Source organism: Xiphias gladius, chromosome 1 (assembly GCF_016859285.1).
Source record: "Xiphias gladius isolate SHS-SW01 ecotype Sanya breed wild chromosome 1, ASM1685928v1, whole genome shotgun sequence".
In the NCBI taxonomy this organism is placed as follows: Eukaryota; Metazoa; Chordata; class Actinopteri; order Istiophoriformes; family Xiphiidae; genus Xiphias; species Xiphias gladius.
Window position 1 is genome coordinate 26,160,065 of NC_053400.1, and position 22,355 is coordinate 26,182,419.

At 41.8% G+C, this 22,355-nt stretch overlaps 1 protein-coding gene across 1 annotated transcript; it reads right to left on the reverse strand.

Annotated features, from left to right (window-relative positions):
* Positions 1-368: 368 nt before the first annotated feature.
* On the reverse strand, positions 369-21,747 carry tnfaip8l3 (tumor necrosis factor, alpha-induced protein 8-like 3). The gene is made up of 2 exons (XM_040129018.1): positions 21,410-21,747; positions 369-1,492 (listed from the first exon to the last, which is right to left on the reverse strand). The coding sequence occupies exons 1-2, from the start codon at positions 21,453-21,455 to the stop codon at positions 930-932; spliced, it is 609 nt and encodes a 202-aa protein (XP_039984952.1). The 5' UTR covers positions 21,456-21,747; the 3' UTR covers positions 369-929.
* Positions 21,748-22,355: the final 608 nt, after the last annotated feature.

The window sequence follows — 22,355 nt, forward strand, 5'->3', positions numbered from 1 at the left end:
CGTTGACATATTTATGCCTGGAGTGCATGTTGGTCAAATGGATGGGAAAGTAGTAGCTTAATGAACCATTTGTGGCTTATTTTCCAGATCTGACCCATCCATGCTTTCTCTACCATCGTGGCTGTTTCCTTTTGAAAAGGGGCAGCAAAATCTTTAGGCATTTTAGTTTTAGTAAATCTGAGGCATTATTATGAAAGCAATTGGTTAGCACGCAGGCAAATCATTGTTTTTCCTCACATACTGTCTAAGAAATGAGAGACGATTATCATTACGACTGCCAAAAAGAAGGAACAAACCCATCTGTCCTATAACGTCTTCCAGCTCACATGGAGGTATTATTGTCAGAAGAACTGCAAAATGATGTTTACAAGAAATCTTTAATAAAAGACAAGTGTTACACCCTTGTAAGCAAGATTGAAACACAGATACATAATACACACACCATGTCATAGTTGGTCTTATGTACAAACACATTATTCAAGAGAATCCCATTCAAACGCGTGCACACACACACAAACACAAAGAGAGTGCGACAGGTCACTAACACTGGTTATCTTCCATATCCAAATATACCTAATGCATTTTTTTTTGGCCATTGGTACGGTACACTTTTGCAGACAAAAGGGGATGACTTGGAATGCGTACAACGTGAAACAGGCTGTCCCAGTGTGCAGCAATGATCCACTGAGTAGAAAGACAGTCTAAAAAAAAAAAAAAATCCCTCGTCGAACCACAGCATCTGGATGTTACAACTAGCTCCACGGAAACGGATGCAGAAGTAACGGGAGGATGAGAGCAAAAAGAAGGTCAAGGATGTGAGCGGTCAGCGGTGAGCAAGTGAAAAGGAAATAGAAGGAGGCAGGAGAGACCAGCAAGAAAAGGAGGAAGAGGAGAAAGAGCTAGAGGTGAAAGAGGTCAGGTGTGAGAGGTTAAAGCGTTCCTTCGTCCAGCAGTTTGTTGATGCCATTGCAGATCTTCCTCAGAGAGAGTCTGTACTCCTCTCCGTCCCCGTACAGCTCGGCCAGGAACTCCCCGTGGGCAAAATGGTTGAAAACGTGATCGATGCGTGCATGCGAGCGTGCGGTCAGGTGCTGCTCGACCAGGGTGTGAAGCAGGTCCCTGCACTCCAGCAGGAGCTCTGACAGAATATTCCTGTCAAAGGTGTACTCCACCTCATAGAACGACACCGCCGTCATGGCCGCCTGGTTCATCTTTTTCTTGAAGCGCTCCACCGTGTCCAGCTCGTCGGGGCTGAACTGGTGGTTGCGGTATAAGATGCCGATCTTCAGGGCGATCTTGATGACGTCCTTGATGATCTTGTGGGCCTCCTTCTTGCTCTTTGTGAACTCCCGGCTCGCCTTGTACAGCTCATCCAAGATCTCGCTGCTGGTGTCATCTGTCAGCATGTTGGCCACCACCATGGTCGCCATCTTACTCAGGATCTTCTTCTGGGCCTGCAGAGCCAGGGAGCGAGAGTTAAAACTCTCCTGTCCTGAGGGGAGAGAAAAGAGAAAGACATAGAAAGGAATAGGGTGTGAGGTTAGTATCAAAAGTCAGAAATCTTGACTGTAACATCACTTATTTAAAGGAACAGAGGACCGAACAAACAAAACAGTGGAATCACGATTTTACTGAAGCAGCAGCTTGTCATGCTCTGACACTTTAAAGCAGTATTAATAATTTGTGTTGACCACTTGGGGGCAGCAGAACAAGCTGGATAGTCAACACTGACATATTATCAACTTATAAAGGTTATATGGCGAACGTGTCAGCAAACAGTTGCTTATTCACACATCCAGCAGACATGGAACAACGTTAGCATTTATTTGTAGTTATTTTTGTGTCTACATGATGAATGCAAATCCAATATTCATTCTTCTTTAGCTCCATTTTGTGTACACCAACTCCTGAGGGAACTACTCGGCTCTTTAGCTTCTGAGTGCTCCACTATGTTCTCCAGCTAGTCTTTTTTGTCTGTCCTTCGTGTAGTGCTGGGCAGAAAGCGTACTATTTTTTTTTTTCACTTTCTTCCTTACTGTTTTTTCTTTTTTTTTTTTTGCTTAAAACATCTGCCTGCCGAGAAAATTATCCTATACCTGAATAGATTTTGCCCATTTGAACAAGCGAAACCTGGTGTTGAGGACTTGATTGAGGCACTGATTGGGAATATCAATCCAAAACAAAAATTGAATCCTGTTTTCACAAGTTTGACTTAAAGCAAATTTGTAATTCTGGTATCTTCCCATTGACATTAGATACATTTACAGATTAACAGACAGTGTGTTGATATTGAATGGATAAACTTAGGTACTTTTTCATAAGTACAGTAGACTGAATATTGAAAACAGTCTGGTGGAGGTCATTTGTGGATGACCTATGTTCCCCAAGGAGTAGCAAGGTATAAGTCAGGTAAGTCAAGAATATTGGAAAACACTGTGCATAGTACACAATACATCTCTGCACATGTTATTATTTGGTATTTAACCACTGCCCTTAAATTTAAGTATGTTTACATGTAACAGCTGACATCCATCATGAAAAAAAGGCTTTTGAACTCTCTTGACCCACTGTAATAATAATAAGTGTCCTTCCTTTCTCCAGTTTTCACTAACAATACTTTGTACTTGCATAAAGAACTCTGTGAGCTAAAAACAGCCTGAACTAAGTACAGATTTCTTAGTTATTCAGAAGAAGTCACTGTCTTTTTCCAGTCTTTTTTAAACTGGTATTAGTATTTAATGTCATCTCAGTAAATATTGATGCATTGATGCAAACTTCTCTTGGATGATTCAGTTTTCTTTTTGGCATGAACAAAGGCTATATCCCCTCTATTCCAAACTGGGATATACAGAGCGTATATTAAATGATATACTTTTGGAGGGTTTGTAGATAGAAAAAGTAACTCAATACAGAACACAGACTCAACAAGTGAAAGCTGAGGAGTAGATGAAACGCGGTGCAGCCACATTCTACGAAAGGGCGGCGTCCTTCCTGGAGCTGGCAGTGGTGTGGCAGGCTGACTATGGGAGGAATGACTATCTGCTCTGGATAACATCAAACAGCTGTACACAGATAAGAACCTCTCTGCACACTGTTTCTCCACAAGTCCAGATTGATCACCGTTTTATGCCGTGTCCCACTGCAATCTCAGTCTATCATAGAGGAGAACATCAAAGGTATCCCTGTGTCCTCATACAGCCATGCCAGCAGCCCAACATGTGTCTTTGTGAATGTGAGGAGTAGGAGGACGAAAAGGGGTTTTATTTAGGTGCCACCCAGCTTAAAATTACACACCAGATAACTCCTATTATGATTAAAGCCAAGGAAAGGGGCTTCACTTTTCCCTCATGTTCCTTGGGCACATTGTCAGCCTCTTCCTCTTCCACATGTATGTCCAGAGAGAGACAGAGACACAGAAAAAAAAGAGAGAGAGAGAGGGGGAGAGAGTGAAAAAAAGAGAGAGAGAGAAAGAGAGAGTGTGTATGGGGGCATCACTGCCCAGTGGGCTCAGCACATAACAGCAGATGAGCCCAAATTCAAAGACGAACACCTGCTTTGTTGTCATTATAATTTTATTAAAACAGACAGCTATGTACTCATGCAGAACCCACACCATTGTGGCATCATCTGGTCCTGTGTGTGTGTGTGTGTGTGTGTGTGTCTATATGTGCTTGTGTGTTATTTAAATACCCACATATAAAAGAGGTTGAATGCTGCACAACAATTGGGAAAAACTCTGTCTGTGGCATTTCATGTGATGTATATAAGTGACATTTCATGTGTTGATCTGAAGCCAATTGACATTTCATGCCTGTACACATAATTAGCCCACCATGACATTTAACAACTAATAAGGCAAATGTCTTTGTCTACAGTCATTTCCCAATACAAAAGATCTATTGTTCCTTTTTTAACTGCTCCCTTGTACAACCTCATGCAAGTGTGGGTGAGATCTATTGTACTGTATGTTAGACAAAAATGAGGTGGGTGGGTGAGTATGGAGATCACAAACCTGGTCAAATCTGTAGAAAGAAATTACCAGGATTCTTTAACTCCAAAAGTGTTAAAATCAAAATCTCCAGTGTTTATATGATTTAATATATGATATTTTTATTGCAGTTTTTGTTTTTAACATTTTTGTCATCTAAGTCACTGAATGTGTGTGTGTTTTTTTTTTAAAAACCTGGCACTGCACAAAAAAATAATAATGCATCGAAATCAATGTTGTTGCTAATTATTGACTTATCCTAGATTACGAAAATAAAGACAAACGAACAAACAAAAAATCCCCTTTGCATTTAGTATACGGAAAAAGCAACAGTGGCATTATGTAAAAAGAACGGGCATTTCAGGAGTTAAAATCCTGAAAACGAATGCAAATTTGGTAGATATAATCAGGACTGACATTGGTTAAAAAAATTGAAGTCAGTGAATGCGGAAAATAATGTGAATATATGATATATTTATTGCAGTCTTCTTTGATGTGGACTTTTTTGTCCTCTAAGGACCTCAGTGTAACTTTTTTAAAGGGATGCACAAGGGTTAAATCAAAAGCCGCTGTATTAACGCAGATGGGTAAAAAGACTGAATATCCCTGTGAAATATAATAACTTGACTGAAAACTCACTGAATAGGAGTAGGGTTGCTTGCGTCACTAAATGTGCAAAAGCAGCTTGACTCAAAACCCCGAGTGACAGCTATTCATTTACAAACAATGTGGTCTCTAAAGTTCCAGGGCGGCATCTTGACTATAATCCATATGAATACACTCCTTTTAGCTCCGTTTTGGTCCTCTCCTGAGAGGAAATATCTGACTCTTTAGCCGCTAAATGCTTCACTTTCTTCACCAGCTAGTTGGCAAGTTTGTCCGTCTGCTGGGCAAATAGTGAACAATGGGTTTATCAAAGCTTTTTCCTTGAAAACATCCGTCTGCAGCGGATGGAAACAAAGTTGATGAGAGAGGTGAGACCGAACCAAAAAATTTACGTTGCGGGCCACGCAACCAAAACAACAAGCTGAAGTGTGCTATAACTCCCTGCAGAGCTGAGGGGGAATTGCAGAGTTAAGTGATAATGCTCTGTGTGTTCACTTTGAGCAACTCGTTTCACATTACATGTGGTCATTTGATCAATTGGTACATTCAAGGATGGTATAAACTGTAAATTACTGCTCTGTATTCTTTGTAGTGTGGATGGATGTATCTGGCATTTACAAAGGATGTTCACAGTGCAAATCTGTCCTCACTTATGCCATTACCACAACCAACAGGCAATACTAAGAGTAGCCTCTAACAACTCTCAACAAATCATAGGTTTTCTACATTCAGCGTCTGTCTGGAAGATATGAGTTAGTGTCTTATCCCTGCAAGTTGCTGTTTAGTGACTGCTGTTAAAGGTACCAGATGTAAACTAGATGGCCTGAGGTGATGAACAGATATATACAGTAAGCTTCCCAAGAGCAACACGGCAAGTTCCATGATATTTGAATAGCAACATCAGGATATATAACTGTGGTTTTCATTAGGCAGATCTGTGCCTCTCATCAACAGGGTCTCTTTGTCACTATCATTTCCTGTTTCTCTGAAGCAGCTCTTTGTTCCAGTGAGCCTCTGATATTCTGAAACCCAACTGGATAGATTTCTGAAACCCTGGCACACTGATAAAGGTGACAGCTTGCTCCATAAAGCCCGCCTTGTCAGACCAATGTCCGTTCAGGCTATTTGGTTGGATCCTACCAGTATGTGTGACCAAGTGGCTTTTCTAAATGAATTTCTCTTCTGTGATATAAAATAACCAAGATCTCCGGCTATCACTGCCAAGATGAATTAAACTTGTAACTGAAAAGAGTGCTGCAGGGAGGGAACTGATTGGACCTTTTCTGTTTTTAGTGCAGAGCTAAAACTGGACTAATTACTCTCCTGCCACCCCCCAACACACGGCCCTGGAGCCTTTTTCTGAGAGCCAGCAGGTGGCTATCAACACACTTGCCTTGACTCCTGTCTCAAGTCTGTTTGTACATCCCAGAGTAGTGAAGAATGTAAGCAAAAATGAAGGAGTGAGGGGGGAAAAATACTGTGAGGAACGTACACGAGGCTGCTTGAGGTGTGAGTCAGAGTGGTTGGTGATTCAGAGTCTGGCTTGAGATTTTAGCACGTACAGTAAGTGAGGGTAGATGATTATAAGAGTGCACATGGAGACACTGAGGGGTCCAGGCTCTCTGTCACACACTCCCATACAAGCCTGTCACGCAGAAGCCGAGATGAGCGACTTGCTTGAGCCAGGGTGTCAGAAAGAGTGAGAGAAGAGTCCAAGCAGTCGGGGGAGAGACGGCCACAAAACCATCAGTCCTGTTACTTATCTCTCTACTGCTCTCATGCTTTCCCACCTGCCTGCTCATTATTTTGCTCATTATCTTCTTTGCATCAGTTATCCTTAGTTTTTATGAAATAAAGTGGGTACTCCGTACACTGAAAACAAACCAGGAGCTGAGTTTCTCTACCAATGCAGGGCCAGTCGCAGAAGCCACCAGTCCATCAGAGTGGTTACATAAGAGTGTTTTGGGAGTTGGTGAAGTTTACTTTTAACATCAGGATTAGTAAGGTGCTCGCTGCTCTCTGCCCGTGGCTGTTGACTAGACAGTCTCTCTTTGTTCCGCCTGATGTTTTTAGAGCACTGAGTCAACAGTTTCTGCTGTGCTGCATCAGAACATACATCCAGTGTGGATCATGGAGACCAGCCAAACCTTCCCTGCTAAAGGTGGTGCACTGCAAGAAATGTGGACTGATTAACTTTTCTTCCAGTCAGAGACCATAATATGAAGAAATTGACCATTTATAGCAAATGGCAATACACAAAAAAGCAAAAACAAAACCAAAAAAGAAAAATAATCCCCTTTAAAAGAATAGATTGGATTTTGGTTAATGCTTATTTCCTCTCTGGTGGAGAGTTTGAAACATAATAGAAAGTTGGTACCGAAACAGTAAATGTAAGGCTACAGCCAGCAGTTGTTTGGCTTAGTTTAGCACACGGACTGGAAACAGGAGGACAAAGCTACTGGCACCTCTAAAACTCTCTAAAACATGTCATATCTTGATTGTATAATCTGTACAAAAACAGAAATGTAAAAATGTCGACCTGCAGTTTTATGGATGGTTGTGTGCTTGACTATTTTTTTGGCCATGACCAATAACTTGTTTCTGCTGGTTGCCAGGCAACTGCTCAGGGCCAAGAGAAAAGTCCGGCACATAACCCTGCATTAAACAGATTTGTAGTTTTTAAACCTTTTTTTGCTGGTAAGTGGAGTTGTTAGGATAGAGCCAAGCTAGCTAAGCCTGTGCTAAGCTAAGCTACCCGGCTGCTGGCTGTATCCTTATGTATCATAAATGGATATAAAAATGTGGAACCGATCTTTCTTTCTAACTCTCTGCCAGAAGGCGAAAAGGCGTGTTTGCCAAAATGGAAAATGACTTCTTGCGTTAATAAACATTTACTGCACCTAAACATTCAATACCCAATACCAAAAACTTCGCTGATATGGAGCAAGCTGGGGTGGTGGAGAGAGCTGTGGCAAGAACAGAACAGAGACAATCACATATCAGGTTATAATGTCTGTGATGGTCACCTGCATGAATATGCTTAGACATGACTGATCACCTGATGATTGAGCAACTTCAGTGCTCTGCTTGAACATATTGCAAGATCTTACAATTACTGTAGGCTTTCTGAGATAACTGAGATACCAAGAATAAGTCGTTTGAAATACTGTGTGGAAAAAACATTTGTGTGCTACAGATCCCTCTGGTATCATCTAGAAAAAGGAATCCATAAAAATAAGTATTATAAGTATTATAATAAGTATAGCTTTATTTGGACGTTAAGTGAGCTGTTCCATCAGCAGATTTGTTATTGATGATAGGTCATAAAACTCAACACTCGATGAAATTACTTGCTAATATGGACATTTTCTGCAGTGTGCTGGGCAGCTGGGCTGTGAGACGGGGTCCTGAGGCTTGTGTTGGTCTTGTTCCAGAGCAACCAGAGGAATGAGCCATTAGCGGGACCAGCAGCTAACACTGACGAGGGCCGACTGGCCTTTACTGAGTCAGCCCTGGAGGCACTTGTGGGCTTATCAGCCGGATCACTGCAGAACATACATGTCTGACTGAGGCAACTGTGTGAGTGTGTGTGTGAATCTTTGTGTGTCTTTCAGTGGCTTTTTGTGTGTTGGGCTTCATGTCTCCGCAGCAGGAAGAAACACCTTCAAAGTAAATAGAATGCAGTCAGACAGCAACACAATTTAGAGGAAAGACTACTTATTTACAGTGATAATCAAAGATGTTGATAGTAATGACTGAATTGATCTGTATTTAGCCACAAACCGGTCAAGGTAAGATAAAAGCCAAGCCAAATAAGATCATACAAAATGAAATTAGTAAATAAAGTACGTGATGTACATCAGCAGAAATGTATCAACATCAGGCTGTGATAAGGAAACAAATATGTGTAGATGGGTGTGTATATATCTGTATATATGTAAAGATAAAGGAGTGAATAGCATAACTGGTGCACTGTTTGGTACCAAAACCTGCACATTATACATCTGAGATGTACCATATCTGCGGACGTTTATTTGACCATTTTGAGAAGTACTTGTGATGCTAATGGTTTGATGTATTATGGACACTCTATGGATACAATTTTTCATTCTTTTCATTTTTAAAATTTTAATTACCTGGAAATAAACTGAATTGAACTGAAATGAATTTAATTAAAAAATAAATAAAAAACCAATCTAAAATGGCAACATCTATTTATATATAATATATAAATAAACTAACAAAATATAATATATGTAATGTGTTGTATAGTACAATATATGGTAATATGTAACAACATACAAAAATTGATTTTCAGCTCTATTTGATGTAAACAGATATAAACCACCACAAACACAATAATAATCAAATAAAACTAAGCTGAAAAAAAGAAGAAAGCCAAACAAAACAACAACAACAAAGATAATGTAAATGAACTAAAATACCCCTTGGCTGGAGAGCTGCAAGTCATTTGCTTCTGCAGCCACTAATAACATGATGTTTTTGGTCTGATTTTTCCTTTCGGAGCTTTTTGCGGGGCTCGAGATCCTGACCAAATCAGGCAAATGAAACACAAACACAGACACTCACACAGGGAAACACAATGCTCGATCAGTCCTTCTCTGTTGCTTGCTCGGGTTGCTAATGACAACATGCTCATATTTAGTACTGGTCAAAACCAGGTCACCCTCTGCACAGGTGCATGGGATGGTTTGGATGGATTATTAATTATTATTATTAAAAATTTCTCCACTGTACATTTACTTTCCATCTGCGACATACAGATTTTTTCCATTCACAGGCAGTAATGTATTGTAAAATTGGATTGCCAATACATCCCTGTCTGAAACCAGTGGTTGCCAAGCCGTTCTCTGCATCCTGTAAATGCTAAAACAGCAGTAATTTTCTGGACATTTTCCTCTGTGATATTTTCTTTTATAAAGGGAACAGCTGAACACTGCTAATCCCCTCTTGCCTCGTGTGTACTGTAAAGCTGGACTTCTGCAGGAGTTGCATACACTCATGTTTCACATACAAGAGACAGACTTTAATGTCTGCCAGGCTGCGTGCTCATGCTGTGGCAATAACTCCTGGAAAAGCCTTCAGTAATCATGTCTGTCATTGATCAGCACTGCCATTTCAAAGTGTTTAAACACAACATCAACAATGTGTGAATACCAAGAAAATGTCAGGGAAAATGCTCTTTGGACAGGAGAAGAAAGCAAGAACGACAGCTTGACTTCCACTTCTTTTGCCTTGGCCTTTTTCATCAGCTTTGGTTTCCAATAAGGAGTCGCTGCAGACTCTCTCTGGCTGCATTTACAAGGCTTCAGGAAAACAATGGAGCGGGTCATTCAGCAATAGTAAAGGGGTTTTTAATAGCCTGCAGGGTTCGAGTTAGGCAGGCCCAAGAAGCCAGGGGACTGGAGTGGGGAGCAGAGGATGGTGTGTTGTGCCAACTGGTGCCAGAGCTCGACTGGTGGAGCTGGAGGAGAGACATATTTACTTTCCAGTGTCCCTCTCTAGGCGGCAGACTTCTGACTTGTTGATTTACTGTGTTTGTCAGTTCACTTCTGCGATTTCACCTCCACACACACAAATGCACACAGACATACTGTATACTCAATAGAGTAGACAGAGTGTCTGAAGATACATCATGATGCAGGCCTTCATATACAAGGAAAGTACTGCGAAAGTATTCAGGCAGTGGAATAAATTGAGGCTTTTTTGTCATTTCATGTCTCTCCTCCACTCACTCTGGACCTGCAAAGGCTCCGTACTGCTATATTTTTGACTCCCACTGCTCAGATCAGAGGATGACTCAAACACACCCGCCCCTACACACCCGCTTTTTCTGATGTAATGCATGTGTGTGTTTCTCTCTAGACAGAGGTAAACTGGGGACGAAAAAGACTGAGAAAGATACGGTTTCTACTGAGAGACAGCGAGTGAGACACAGTATAGTGAAGTGAATTGATGTGCATTATTCATGACATGTAAAATCTGACTCTGAGCCAGTTTCCAAAGGGCACTCTGCTGCTGAAAGAGGTCATTCACCGTGCCATTAACAGCTGCTCAGGATGTAGAGGGGTATTTAGACCTTTAGGGTTAATAAATAACTCCTTTTTAATGCCTTAATGACTTTCATTTGTGTGAAGTAGGGCTGCCGCGTTTAAAGTTCATCTCTTTTTGTAGATGTGGCTCATTACAGCTAACTCATGCTTTACTGGGAGAAAGTGTAATGGCAGGAAATACAGCTGTAGCCTTCTCACAGATCCCAAGGGCTTGTAAAACGCATTCTGCTGACTGAAAAACATATATAGGTCATAATTATTTAATAACATAATTTATTGGATTTTTATCAAAACTGTTTATGTTATGTGTTAATGTTACGAAATAAATATCGGCTGATATGCCACTATCAGATCTTTTTAAAGCTCTCAGATACCGATTTCGATATTGGCCTTAATCATCCATTATTTGTTAAGCTCTAGTCATAACAACTAATTATACACATGTTGATTGTTTATGTTGATGTAATATCTATAGCGGGCTGTGTCTGTCAATTTTCGAAACTAACAATCCAACGTTCACACCTGCTTCATGCAGCGATTGTCCAGGTGTGCAGAAAAGTTCATGTAAGATTTGAACATCTTTCTCTAGTTCTTAAAAAAAAGAAGAAAAAAAAATCACACAAAAATGTGCACCGTTATTTCCACATTTGAGCCATGATCATCATGGAGTAATGATGAAACATTTTTGCTTTCAGGCGTGGTTTGATGACATGTTGTTCAAACTCATTTGTTTATTAAGCCTTAAGAGAGAGTCTGCTAGTTGTGGACTTAAACAAAGATTCTGACGGTGTGGTGTGGAATAAAAAATCAAGTCAGTTGGGATTAATTTGGTCTGGGTGAAACCAAGATCTAAATCGAAAATCTAAGTCAAAAAAGAGGTGGATTTAATCGGATGAAACAGTCACAACTAGGACATAACAAGCAGTCTAAATGAAGATTGGAATATGATAACTGTGCCACTACACTTTAGGTTTAATACTTCTGTACTTCTGTATTACTTGTGTGTATTGGTCAGAGTACATCGGCAACAATGGGCAGCACAACAAGGTTTGACTCAGCATTTCTCGCAAGTGCACAATGGCTGTAAATCACACAAACAAACCTGTAACAGCAAACCGGTCTATGTTAATGTAGCTGTAATGAAGAGGTCTGATATATGATGTTTGAAACTACTAAGTGTGTTTATCCTAGGACTGGTCTAAGTGTCTCTACCGTGACCAACAATTCAGGGAAAAGCACTTAGGAGCCTCTCTGAGTCAGGAGGGACACAAGAACGGATTGCCTTTGGCCGAAGTACAGTCTTATTTAATGCTCCATCCCTCATCTCTTTCTTTGTCTCTCGCTGTCTTTTAGTTTAATGGCCATGTCCCTGTAGAGCCGTACCAAAGAGATGAGGCGAAATGAGGCAGTGGCAGGAGATGTCTGATTGATTAATGTGCCGCTGGCTCGATCGCCCGTCACAAGGAACGGGGGGGCGGGGGTGGGGGGGGGGGTCAGCGATTTGGCCTCCATGTTTGGCTCTGCTCTTGGCTTTCATGACAGTCGCACTCCTCATTATGAAGACCAGAGAAGCGCCTGGTCCACAGAGGATGAGAAGCGGTGTACATGACATCCTGTTGGGACACAACATAGACTCCAGGGCCCTGTGAGATCCCTGCCCTTTGACCTCTCCCCTGCTGTAAAGCTAATGTCTCCACCAGCTGTGGTTCGCTGAGGTCTGCCATTGTTTAGCTAAAGAGCCAGGCCATGGTTAGCTGGTTATCTAGGCATGGGAACTAGCTGGAGGCTATCTTCCCTCTCTGCTTCTGTCCTCTGGGAGTGTCTCTGGAAAAGTACTCTGCCATCAGCTAATACTGTTAGGTGGGTGTTGGTTGACGGCGAAAATACTGAACATTTTCATATAAATAAATGATATATTTTCTACTGCCTTTTGATGTTCAAACTTTAACCCGGTTTTGCATTTATGGCTATGAACAGCCAGTCACAGGTGGATCTCTGGAACCATCTCGGCTCACAGGAAGTGATGCTTTTTACATTTGTCATCAACAGCAGCGGTTAGTTTGAAACACGGTGAAGAGGAACTGGGCCGATAACCACTGTGAGCATAAATAAAGACAGGTGAATTGACTACAGTCAGTCTTCACTGACGAAAAATGCTAGGAAATGATAGACAGTACAGAAAATGCTGTTTGATTGACATGAGATCACTTGGAAATGCAGCTGCGCAGGTTTTTGCAAAAAAAGTCTAGTAACTAACCATCTCAAGGACTTATTTGATTCATAAAGCAGTTGCACTCTATTTATAGTAAGTTGGTGCAAATGTGTGGGTGTGTATGTTTCTGTGTGAGCTGTAATGACAGACTGTGAGACTGGGGCCTAATATTAAAAAAAAGGAGGATAAAATATTGGGGATTTCCTTACTTTATCTGGCCTGGAACCCAGACATAAAGTTCCCCTGAATTTTTTCCATCTGAAATAAAGAAACTAAGCTGTGTACAGAGAGAGAAAGAGGGCCAGAGAAAGAGGGACGGGTTGGGCAGAGCTGGCAAATGTTCATTTTCATTTCACACCATTCAGTCAGGATTAATAGAAATGAAGTGGAGAAAGTAGAAAAAGCGGATATGTTTGGATATAAATAATGCTTTGAATTAGCACAAATGAAACCATTCAATCACAGCTATTCTAAATGTCAGCAGATGTGTCAAATCATTTAAAAGGAGTGTGGAGGAGTGATGGAAAGAAGGATAGAGGAGGATCTGGGGGCGTTAAAAAAAGAGAGGTGAAATCGGAATGTCCATACTTTGATTGTCTTGCTCCAGTCAAAGTTCCTTCACATCAGGCACGGACCCACACAACATCAAAAACATCTTGTCACCCTCTTTCCCTTTTTCATCTGCAGCTGTATTAGGCCCTGGCTGTAGTGCGTGTTTTCGTCTCACATACGTGAAGCTCTCGTTTCTTCGTTTCTTTTTGACTTTCTTCTTCCTCTCTGTCCATTTCTCACCAGATCTAGAACACTGAGCTGAGCTTGAGTGGCAAGGAAGTAAGTGTTTTCCAGCCCTGGGTGAGTTGCTCCTCTCATAGACCTCGTCCAAGTCTCAGCATGCCGTGGCATCGTTGACAAAGAGACACACATGTGCACGCAAAGACACACACACACACACACACACACACACACACACACACACACACACACACACACACACACACACACACACACACACACACACACACACACACACACATACAGATACTCGCATGCGCAGTCATCCCAGCCTTGCCAGCCTTTCCCATAACTCTGGCCTCCTGGTTTGTTTACTAGTTCACCAACTCTAACTGAGTTTATGTAAAAAAAATGAGGCACAGGGAAGCTTTGAATCACTGACAGAGAAGCTCAGTCTGTCACTGATGTTATATAGAGCTGAATCCCCAGCCCCTGCCCCAGCTATCCTCTCTACCACTGGCATCCACAACTCAGTGGCTTTTCTGTCATGAAAACGCATGGTTCTCTGTCCAAAATGTATGTTACATGGATATTTACCTTACTGGACAGTAAAACTTGAAGACCCCACCTCTTTTACAAAGCAACCCTGTCACCTAGAAATTACACACACACACACACATATATATATATATATATATATATTTTTTTTTTTTTTTGGCAAGTTGCAAATATGTAACGTATATGTTTTCATCCAAAATATCCGATCTTGAAGTATAATGACTAATGACTCGTAGTGGCTACAGCATTAATATTTTTTTTTATAGTCAGGTTTAAAAAATAAGAGGGTATAGCTAACAGATGGATGGATAGATGGATGGATAGTGATGTTTTGGCACCCACAGCACTTGGTTAAGGTTAGGGAAAGATTGTAGTCTGGTTTAATGCAGAAAAATTCCACTCACCTCAGGCACAGCATTATTTACGTTTAACCTCGATCCTTCCCTGACCAAAGTGCTTTTTTTAACCGCAGACAGGACTGTGGATGCATGCCCTGGTCTCTGTCGTGACAGTTGTAAACTCTGTATGCCCACCATACATCCCAACCACCAACTGGTGACTCTGGTGCAGTTAATAAATGTAGCACTTCATTCATAAAAAAAAAATAAAAAAAAGTCTAAATTTAATCCAGCCAATGATTACATTGAACATAATTTCTAATTGACAGGGTGGAACAAAGATAAAATAATGATGTTTTTTTAGCAGTTCACAACTACAGTTCCCATGAAACTTTGACAGCATGTCAATGGCTAAAGGAATTCTCAAGGGATCACAGTGACATTTGTTATCATGCAAATTACAGAAAGTACAGCTAACGTGACCTTAGTCATCGATATGTCATGCAATATAATCAATGAGTCTAGAAACATGTCAACATTTTTAAAAACACTGTTAATATTGTTGTTGTTTACTTAGCTGTGTTTTTAGCGGCCTTTAGCAAACACCAGCGCAAGGCAATAGCAGCACGTCTTATGGTAGCACTAAGTTATATTAGCAAATGGCTCATTGACCTCATGCTGAACATTTTCAAAAAGGCTAAAGAAAGACATTCTGAATGAGAGATTACACTGAATAACAGAAGCTAGTGGAACAGCCGCTAGCCAGGGCGCGACTTCAGGACTTTGGGTATGCAACATTTGGCGTCCAGCGTTTGAAAACCACAGCCCCAGTGGGTGAGGCACACATAACATCCCAATAGCAAGTGTCATATGCTATTGTTTTACTCTCAGATGACAGCTGTTTAGATTCTAATAGCCAGCACAGTAGTGGCTGTTACAGCTTTTCAAGACGACAAATGGAACAAACCCTCAATGAGAAAATGACATGCAGTTACAAACATTAGGGGAGCAAAGGTTAGCCAGGAGAGCGGGGAAGTGTTTCAGCTCTCTATGCTGCCTGAATTAAAAAGTTGCTGTCGCTTTGATTGCAGTGATAAAATTAGATGTACTTTAAACTTTGGTCTTGAAGGCCCTCACTGTGCATGACACATTTTAGTGTAAAGCCAAAGTGCTGCTGTCTTGGCTGCCAACCCACCACTAACTAATGACCAGGAAATAACTGTGGTTCACACACACACACACACACACACACACACACACACACACACACACACACACACACACAGACAGACAGACAGACAGACAGACAGACAGACACACACACGCACGCACACACACACACATTTGTAGATTAGTTTCTGAATTTTAGTGACTACATTCCTCCTTTCAGTTTAACCCTTTCCACTAACAGCCAAAACCTAATCCTTCCATGAGTTAATTCAAATCCCAGTATTTAAGGATAACAGAGGGTGGAACGTTGCCATTATTGCCCATGAAATGTCTAAACCCACAAATATATTTGCCATATTTTCTACTTCTGTCCATTCTGCTGCCTTCTACTTCCCAGAAACAAATAGTTTTAAAGGTACACTAAAAGCATCTTATAGTGACACACTGCTGCACTAACTGTTGTGATATACTTCACCGAACATCGGTATTCTATCTTTTCCTGCTGAAGCCTTATAGTGCCATAATCAGCACAGTCATTTGAGTTGTGCCAGAGTTAAGTGTGAAAGCTCTGTGTGTAACCGTGACCCACCCTCACTCATTTTCTGTTGCCTTTTTGCTGCCACCATAGGTAATCTGGAGAGGAAAAGTCTCCATCTATCGTGAAATAATCTGCATGGTACGGTCATGTTAGGGGACGGTAGGTAAGACAAACCCAGACTGAAATGGTTTCCACCAACACATGAGGCACTAATGGTGAAAACACTTGTGTGAAAAATAAAGTCTAAAGTTGAAACCAGAAAACCAAGACCTAAATAAGGAAACAACTTTCCTCAAAAATGTCTAGAAGTGAAGAAATAAAACAACACACATACAAGGGCCTGCATCACAGTTCCTATGCACGGCATTCATAGCTCTGAATACCTGTACAGGCTAAATGCTCCACTGACGCCATTCCAGCCTTCCCTTAATACACACTGCTCTCCCTCAAACAGCTTGTCTCTCACATAAGACGCCACTAGTGACTGTTTGCTTTGCTTCGACTGGCCCTCCAGGGAAACCACAGCCTTCTCCTCCTCCTCCTGAGTGTGTCTATGAGGCCTTGTCAAAATGCCTCTGCGGTCTAATTCCAAGTTGCAGTAATGGCTCAGTCGTGGGGAAACAATTCTCTCTCCAAATGTCCCACAAACACTATGAAATGCCACAGTATTGTTGTGTCAGCGCATGCATGTGCATACAAGGGAAAATGCACTCACACACTGGTCAAGGACCTGGACCTGGACTTTTAGGATTTGTCTTTCACAGCAGCTAGAGGAAAAACCACTTTCTCCTGCGTCGTCTTTTCCACTTACAGCTTCACTTCTGTTTTCTTTTTTTTTTTTTTTTCTCAGTTCATGTTACAATTTTCCAGAACCAGCTCCTGGTGCCTGGTGTGTGTGTGTGTGTGTGTCTGTGTGTGCGCGCGTGTGTGCGGAGGGCTGGTGCGCAATGAGCATTCTCCATCTGTGAGCCAGATTAAAGGCGGAGGAAAAAGACTCAGGGATGCATGTGCTGGGAGAGCGAAAGAGGAAGGGCATTTCTGCAGTCTGCGTGCGTTTGTCGGTGTATGGGAGTGTTTCAGTGTATGCAACGCCTGGCCCCACTCTGCCCGTCTCTCATGTGTAAAGCATGTGGCCAGTCCACCAACATGGCAGGAGATCTCCTCTGATTGCTGGGTGATCCTTGCCTGCCGGGATTTTCTTTTTTTCCTGGATCTTTGAGGTTTTTTTCTAGAAGTGTGGATTAGTGGCAATTGAGAAGGCCAATAGAGCTGTAGAGTTTATTAGTATGTGAATGTGTCAGTGCAGAAGAAAATCACCTGGCTGAGGATTAAACGTAAGTTGTGTCATCAAACAACATCTGCAGTTTCTTGTTTATAATAGAACCACAGCAACAGCCCTCGTGACCTTATGAATCTCACAGATGTTATTACAACAGCCAAACAGCTCCTCTTTACAACAATTCTGTTTTCCATAGAGAATCTGAAGTACAGAAACAATTGGAAATAGCTCTGCAGACGGCAGATTTGGTTATGGCGTTACAGAGAGTCGCATCACCATGATGAATCAGCCAAAAGTAGACCGTGGGCTGATTATTCACTGTCCTCCGACAGAATGTCAAACTTATGTAACAACTAAAAAATAACTCAAATCAGAGTGCAGAAGTATATGGAAATCAAACTTCCTGAGCTATCTGTTCAGCAAAATGAAAACGTCTAGTCTCTGTTGCGCGCGCATTGTGCGATGTGCGCTCCAACAGTCCCCCAGCAGAGCAGGTGTGTTGACAGTCAGCCTCGCTTTGATTCAGAAATTAGGTGTGGTCCTCTCCACTCCACCACAGGAAAGACGGAAAGGACTGCTGGATGAATCATTTTGCAGTCATTGGTATGGTCAGCGGCGTGCTCATTGCATGACTGAACGACTGGATGATTGTGGGAAAAAAAGAGAGCTTTTGTGTGTGTGTGTGTGTGTGTGTGTGTGTGTGTGTGTGTGTGTGTGTGTGTGTGTGTGTGTCTTCTGTGTGTCTTTTAGGCCTAGACTTTCAGAGTAGTTACAGTGGGGCTCAGTGTATTGTGGCGGATCTTTGTGCTTTAACACAACAGAAGTTACAGAGAACAGTGGGGCAGACAGAAAAACACAATGAAGAAAAAAAAAGTTTGCCCTCGTAGTGATTCTCTGTCCGGCTCTACAGTCCACATAGACGCTCACATGATCACCTGTCATTAAAAAGGTAAATATAATGTACCAGTCTCCCCTGAAACAGTTATGCTTTATGCCTTTTTTTTAAACAATTGTTCTTTTTGTGAATTTTCTTTTCGTTTTGATGAGAGATATTTGGACAAACATAAATTGTGCGATGTCTCTCTGAATAATTTCCACTGCAGCTAAAAACTTTGCTATTTAAAAAAGCTTCCATTGCAGACCCATCAGTATCAAGGATCATATTTCAGTGTCAGCTCGGCATAATCCATGTACAAGACCTCATATGTAAATTGAACATTTTGTACAAAAACATATATTCACATAAGAGGGATCCCTCAGGAAGAGGAAGAAGATAATAACTTTTCCACCAACAGAACCTGTTAAAAATGGTGCTTTTTTTTTCCAGACACACTTTGTGTTAATGCTTTATCTAACTCGATTCGATCTTGTGTTTATTTTCAAGACTTTTCAAGTGGAAGTTACCGATAATGATTTTTAAAAAATGTATTTCCTTGACTCCCTATGCTGAAAATACAACCCTACGAGTTTCACGTGAAGGCAGCATAACCTGCGTGGACCTGAGTGGGCCCAAGGTCGGGCGTGTTCTCTGGGGTTTTTTCAGAAGTCACTGTGGGAACTGTAGAAATGAAGAACGATACAAGATAGGTTGAGGGAACGCTGGTGCAACTGCGTGTGAAATCCAGAAATGGACCAAACATCACTAATTACTGATAAAAAACAAAACAAAACAGTAACTGAGTGTGAATATAGCGGAGTAAAGAACTCTGAGATGTCCGACTAACTCTCTAACAACAACCACTAACAGTTCAAGGGTAGAGAAGAGGGCTAAAGGGTTAAAGCCACCTGAAAAAAAATAACTCAATATTTATACTGCTGAAGTTTTGTGCCAGAATACATATCAAATGCATAGATCAATCACACGTCCCTCATCCACGTGTCCAGGAATAAGGGTCATGTTTGTGTACAGCAGGGCTTTCAAAGTACGCCTGTTTTCAAAATACGTTTGCTCAGGTTTCATTGGGACATTTGACCTTATAAAGTGAGCCATTCCAGCTTTTCTTTTTTTCTTTTTTTTTCACTGACAGTAGACTGAAGAGTAGAAACTGCAGCGCAACCACAAAGCACCATGCATTTTGAGCGTGAGTCAGGCTCTTGCTTTCTCTCAACTGGGAAAAATGTCATTCTGCTTTTGCTCTCAAGCCACCCTTCCTTTTCAACATGTGTTACATTGTTTTCAGGCCAGAAAGATAAGACTACAGGAGTTAATGCATCTTACACTACAAAGACTTGGCCACTTTACATTGCAGGAAGCTTTTGGCAGATCACAGCATCTGTAGAAAAATGAAAGATGATTTACCTCTGGCCCAGTCTCTGGAAAACAGTGTACATCACTTCAAGTGAAGGTGAAATGGATAAAGCGTCTGTCTCTACGGATTGAATTGGCCCTGGTGCACCAACTATGGCTTCAGACGAGAGCCCTGGTTGATGTTTTTACCTCTGCCTGAAATCAGCAGATGATACACATAGGCCCTCACCTACCAAGGATGAGTCTAAAGCTCAGGTTAAAGTTCCTCTCCCTTTGCAAATGGACCAAAAGACAGATAGACAATGGGCCAGATGGACAGACAGATGGTCAGAGTTCAACTGAGCGTCATTAACATACAAAGCTCTACGCTGTCAAATAAACAGGCAAACAGCCACACCATCTTCAACTTTATTAAACAATCATTACCTCTGGCAATCATGCGCTCTGATAAATTTCTTGTCCATCATTTGACACCTGTGGCAGATCTGCCAATAGTATCCAAGGACAGTCCGTACACGTGCCTGATGGAAAACAATTTTCGAGGAACCCACAGTTCTTAATAGAGGATATGCTCATTAAGTGCGTCAGCCTGAATATGGACAGGAATTATGTGAAAAAGCAAAACGGAAAAGTCTCAGCCCGAGGTGACATACAGTGCAGGTATTCGTTCCAGGACGCTGCACTGTGTTATGAAAACCTCCCGGAGACACAGTTGATTCATAATCTTTTGAACTCAAACTTATCTCCAGAATGCGGTTTCATCTCCTGTCTTGAATTTTTTCTGCGGGATCACAGTTTAATGAATTGACCACGTACAATGGAATGCTGGGAAATATCAAATGAGAGACACAAAACTTTAGGGAGCGTTTGTGCGTGTGTCTGCATGTTTAATGTGCGAGTCCAACTGTCAACTCTCATCGTGGCAATAAATGTTTGCCCCGTACTCTGACACCATAAAACATCTTCAACAGAATTTTTTGTGAAACAACCTATCTACCTATGAAACAACCAATCTAAAGATTCTAAAGAGTGCACCACAGAGACGAAAACAATTCCTAGCCTTTCAGGGGGTCTCATCTCCCTCTGTAGCTGGATGTGTTGATGAGCAAACTGGCTGCACGTGTTGGAGCTTGCCTGTTCCTGGTGCTGACTGAGCCAGCTTTCATCCACACGCTCAACGAGGCTCTGCCAGTCACCAGCATCAGAGTGGACATGCATCAGAGCTCACAGCAGCAGCTTGCCTTTGACACACACACACACACACACACACACACACACACACACACACACACACACACACACACACACACACACACACACACACAACTCAGCAGTGAGCTACAGACCCTGGATAAAGTGTGAAAGACTCTTAAAGCTGAAAATTGGTGTGGTTCTTGGCATTGGTGGCATGAAAGAAGTATTGAGATGTGTTGGCAAACTGCTGATCAGGAAAATGGTAGAGATGGTGAACGTACAGCCCAGTACCTGATAAAAATGCTGGAAAATGCTGAAAACATGCTGGAAAAACGGGAGAAAGAACTCACGGCCCCTCTGGATAACTAATACACTTCGATGCAGAGTGTATTTGCTTAAAGTGTAGTTACCACAACATGTCAGAAACTGATGTTAAGTTGCAGTAATGGTCTTGAGGATGAGTGAAGCTTACCTGGGGAGAGGTCTCCGTCACTCTGCTCTCCGGAGTCTGAATCCATCTTCCCCTGCAGGACACTCGGAGGCTGCAGAAGCTCTCTGATTCCTCTTCCTTCTTGTTCACCTTCCTTTCCAGGGAATCTTCTGATTTCTTCACCCACAGAAAAAAAAATACAATACAATCAAATTTCTTGTTTTTTTTTTTTTTTTCTTCTTGTGAGCTAAACTTCCCCTCCCAGCCTAAATCACTGCAGCTGTGAGAGGAATGCTACTGGGCTGATTTGCTGAGCTGTTCTCTTGTTTTTTTTTTTTTTTGCTCTCTTTTCCCTTCGCTCTCCTCTCTTCTCCTGTCTCCCTCAGTCTCCCTCTCCCTCTCATCTACTTTCCCCGTTTCTGATGCTCCCTCCCCTCGTTCAATCTTGGTCCGTCCCCCTCTCGGTTTCTCCCTCCCTTGTCCCCTGCCACTCAGTCCCTCCTCCTCTTCCTTCTCCTCTCATTCGGTGCTGTCAGACTCAGCCTCTTCACGCTCTCTCCACTCAAACTCTTTCTCTACCTCTTTCTGTATGCTGTAAGTGCCGTCTCTTCCTCTCTCTCTCTTCCTCTCTCCCTCCCTTTCTCTGTCTCTGGGTAAGAGTGCTGCCTGTGTTTTAGCAGAGCAATGGGAGAGTCATTCATGGCAACTTGAAATTCATCTCCAGCAGTAAAAATCCCATGACCACTTGTTACTGGCTGTTATAAAATCAGTAGGTTACTATCTGCGGTCATATGAAGTTCAGTCAGGTTACTGTTTTACTATCTGCAGTAATCTTTGAATTGATCTCAAATGTTTTGGGTCATTAAAGTGTAACAGGAAAGTCGTTTTTGAGTTGTGTTAGATAATGATTTACATTTAGAAAAACAATCCACCCCAACTCACACGACCAATTGCACAGTTCTTGTGTGCTTTCCATCACTGCTCACTT